The 3,131-nt window shown below is 43.9% G+C and overlaps 1 protein-coding gene across 1 annotated transcript; it reads right to left on the bottom strand.

The window, feature by feature from the left end:
- Positions 1–1,268: 1,268 nt before the first annotated feature.
- On the bottom strand, positions 1,269–2,159 carry LOC114666511 (type-1 angiotensin II receptor B). Its single transcript, XM_028821408.1, has one exon. The coding sequence runs from the start codon at positions 2,157–2,159 to the stop codon at positions 1,269–1,271; it is 891 nt and encodes a 296-aa protein (XP_028677241.1).
- Between the last annotated feature and the right edge of the window lie 972 nt (positions 2,160–3,131).

Here is a 3,131-nt window from a genome sequence, read left to right as displayed (position 1 = left end):
ACCCGGGTCTCCTAACTGCGAGGCAGCAGCGCTACCACTGCGCCACCGTGCCGCCCAGGATGGAGTGTGCCTACGATAAATCAAGAGGCACATGACGTGCAGGGTTCAAAATTCCTAGATTTGTAAAAATAAATAAATAAATAAATAGTTGTGAGTTTTAGCTTGCTTATTATCCTAGAGAGATTGTGAACATTTCTATAATGACTACATTTTTTATTGTTACTCTAAAACAGTTTGCCATCATCAAGGTTCCCTCTAAGACATCCTAAAGGCCTTGTATATTTTTAAATATTATTTCAACTCAATGACGTTTCATGATAATTGAGTTCTAACCATTAAAACATTCATTTGACAGTTTCAAATAAGTCATATTAAACAAATATTTTTCATGGTATATATTTCAATTTTATAGTAACATCAAAATGACATTTCAAACAAGTGAACTCGTAAGCAGCACTGACATTTTGTAATTCACTATACATTTATGCCTGTTCACTATATTATGTATCCAATGGCACAATGGCACAGCGGTTAGAGCTGCTGCCTCTCAGGATTGGCACACTGGCTTTAAAAATCATGCCCAGTTGTTGTCCAGGTGGACTCTGCATGGTCTCCATGTATCTGTGTGGGTTTTCTTCTATTTTTCCAGTGATCCTCCAACATACCAGTGAGGTGCAGAATTAGTAAACTTGTGACTTTAAATTGGACCTGTTTGTGTGAGTGGGCCCAGCAACGGATTGGTGGTCAGACCTATCATCTGATGCTGCCATGATAGACTCTGCCTTTGCACCTTCAATTCTGAATTGAACTAAGCAGGTCTGAGAATTTTCTGTTACCCACAATCCATTCTCTGTAGTTGGAGCCTAGGGCAACTTCAACGACCCACCTTCATTTGTTAAGGTCACCAACTGACCTAACCTGCACATCTTCAAGTTGGGGAACAAAAATGAAAACTCTCCAGTGATGAATCCACACAGGCAGATAGAGAATTGAACCCAAGTCTCCAGGGTGCTGGGCTAGCACTACTAACCAGTCCCCCACAGTCCTGCCCTTGTTTCAGTGTGCTGTCTTCATTCTTTCAATCAGCCTTTTCGTCTACTTTTTATCAGCAGTTGTGCCCCCTTTGAAGGCCCATGACACTGAGAGAGTGTGCTGGGAGAATTCTGCTTCTACATCATATCCTACATGTACAGTAACTCTTACAGCATGCCAATATATTACCCTGAACCTTTCACAAATGAGCAGAATACATTTTTGTGTTGTTGCTGTCATCTCCTCAATAAGAATACATTGTTTCCAAAACCGTAGATGTAAGGGCTGCCAGTGGAATAAACTGCTGAGATGAAGAAGTCACACTCTGACCAGAAGGCAAATTTATCAACGTCTGCTGTATACTGGAATATCATGTGCAGGATCCAGACGACCTCAAAAATGCAGAGGGCAGCTATCACGGATATGTTGCTGCGCCTGGATGTGGATGTCGTCTTGCCCAGGGGTTTCTCGCCAGCAAGTTCACCTGCTGCCACTCGTCTATTCTGCAGCAGCACTTTTAGAATGAAGATGCTGAAGATGGCAATGATAAGTAGGGGCAGGACATTAGTCACGCCGAGATATGTGGTCTTGTAGGCTATGTGGCCCAGGGAGCAGTTTGACCTGGGACACTCAAACAGGCTGGAGGAACACTTTGTCGAGACATTCTCATAGACACCATCGTGGCCATGACTGAGAAGCACAGATGGCAGACTGAAGCAAAATGCCACAGCCCAGACAGCCCCACTTAGGACCCAGGCGACCCAAACTGTGTCTAGTGGTATAGGAAAATTTACCCGAGAAACAGCATCCTTCAGCTTCTGATAGCGGAAGATGCAAATCAGAACAGTGAAGAGGATGCTGGTGGTTTCACCAAGACCAGACATGAACTTCAAGGTTAGACAGAACCATGTGGCTGGGATCATGTTGAGCAGCTCAAGGGTGATGTCCACCATGTCCACTAAGACAGTCTCCACCAGGTTGGCTAAAGCCAGTCCAATCAAGAAGATATCAAAGGTCTTCACCTTAGACCTGCACCACAGAGAAAGCAGCAGAATGAGATTTCCCACTGTCCCCACCACACTCACCAGAGTTCTGCACACGTAGATCACCACTGTTCCTGGCTCCATTGTGATGGTGCTCTCAGCTGTTATGTGACCCTACAGAAAAAGCCAGCTTTAAGAAACACAGCCCTGGCTCTGCTTCAATTCTCGCTAGGGCCACACCAGTTTTGAACAAGTCCCTCTGGAGTCAAGACAGCCTGGGTCTGATTGGCAGAAATACATGAGCTGTAAAAAGAAGCAAAGGGGCTCATGGGATATCAACCCCATGGAAACAATGGTGGGGCTTTAGAAGGGCACAATCACGTGGATCTGCTGAACCTATAGTGAACATTCACTTTTGAGGTGGTCCCTTATGGGGGCCTGTCTTCACATCCCTTCATTGTCTGGTCCAGCATTTCTGGTCATTTGCTTTGGATGATGTTCTGTGAGGAAAGGAAAATTCCACTGGGGCAGTGGGGGTAGTGATGATGCAGAAGACTCATCTGTCTAATGGCTTGCTAGTTAAAGCTTTTGTCTTTAATTGGTAGAAAAGTGTTTATTTTTTGACAAAGAAGATGTGTGCTGGTGAACCGCTTACTCCACAGTCAGAAAGTCATCATTCGCAACACATGCTTCTTGTACCATTTCTTCTTCTTTCTTTTTAGCTCACCGTGAACAATACTCAGAACACAACAGTTTAACCAAATCTGTCAGGGGGCTGGCGTCTATCCAGGCAGCACTGGGCAGAAATCAAAAGTTTACAAGGCTGCAAACTGTCACAGGGCCCATTGACAGAGGGGCCAATTTAGAATCTCAGACTAATGTAACACGTCTGGAGCACATGGAGAAACACTCACAGACCTGGGGAAAATTAAACAGCCCCACATATATAAGCCTGGGCGCATGATTCAAGATCCAAACTGTTGGATACTTACGGTCCTGTGCCACTGTGCTGATACCATATACAGTTATAACTGAAATATTAGATAGATAGATAGATAGATAGATAGATAGATAGATAGATAGATAGATAGATAGATAGATAGATAGATAGATAGA

The sequence above is a fragment of the Erpetoichthys calabaricus genome, chromosome 16 (assembly GCF_900747795.2).
Source record: "Erpetoichthys calabaricus chromosome 16, fErpCal1.3, whole genome shotgun sequence".
NCBI lineage: Eukaryota > Metazoa > Chordata > Cladistia > Polypteriformes > Polypteridae > Erpetoichthys > Erpetoichthys calabaricus.
The sequence above is the reverse complement of the archived record's forward strand: the minus strand, read 5'-3'. Positions and strand labels throughout refer to the sequence as shown.

Coding starts and splice junctions, on each gene's coding strand:
- LOC114666511 (XM_028821408.1), bottom strand. CDS start 2,159: ATGGAGCCAGGAACAGTGGTGATCTACGTGTGCAGAACTCTGGTGAGT.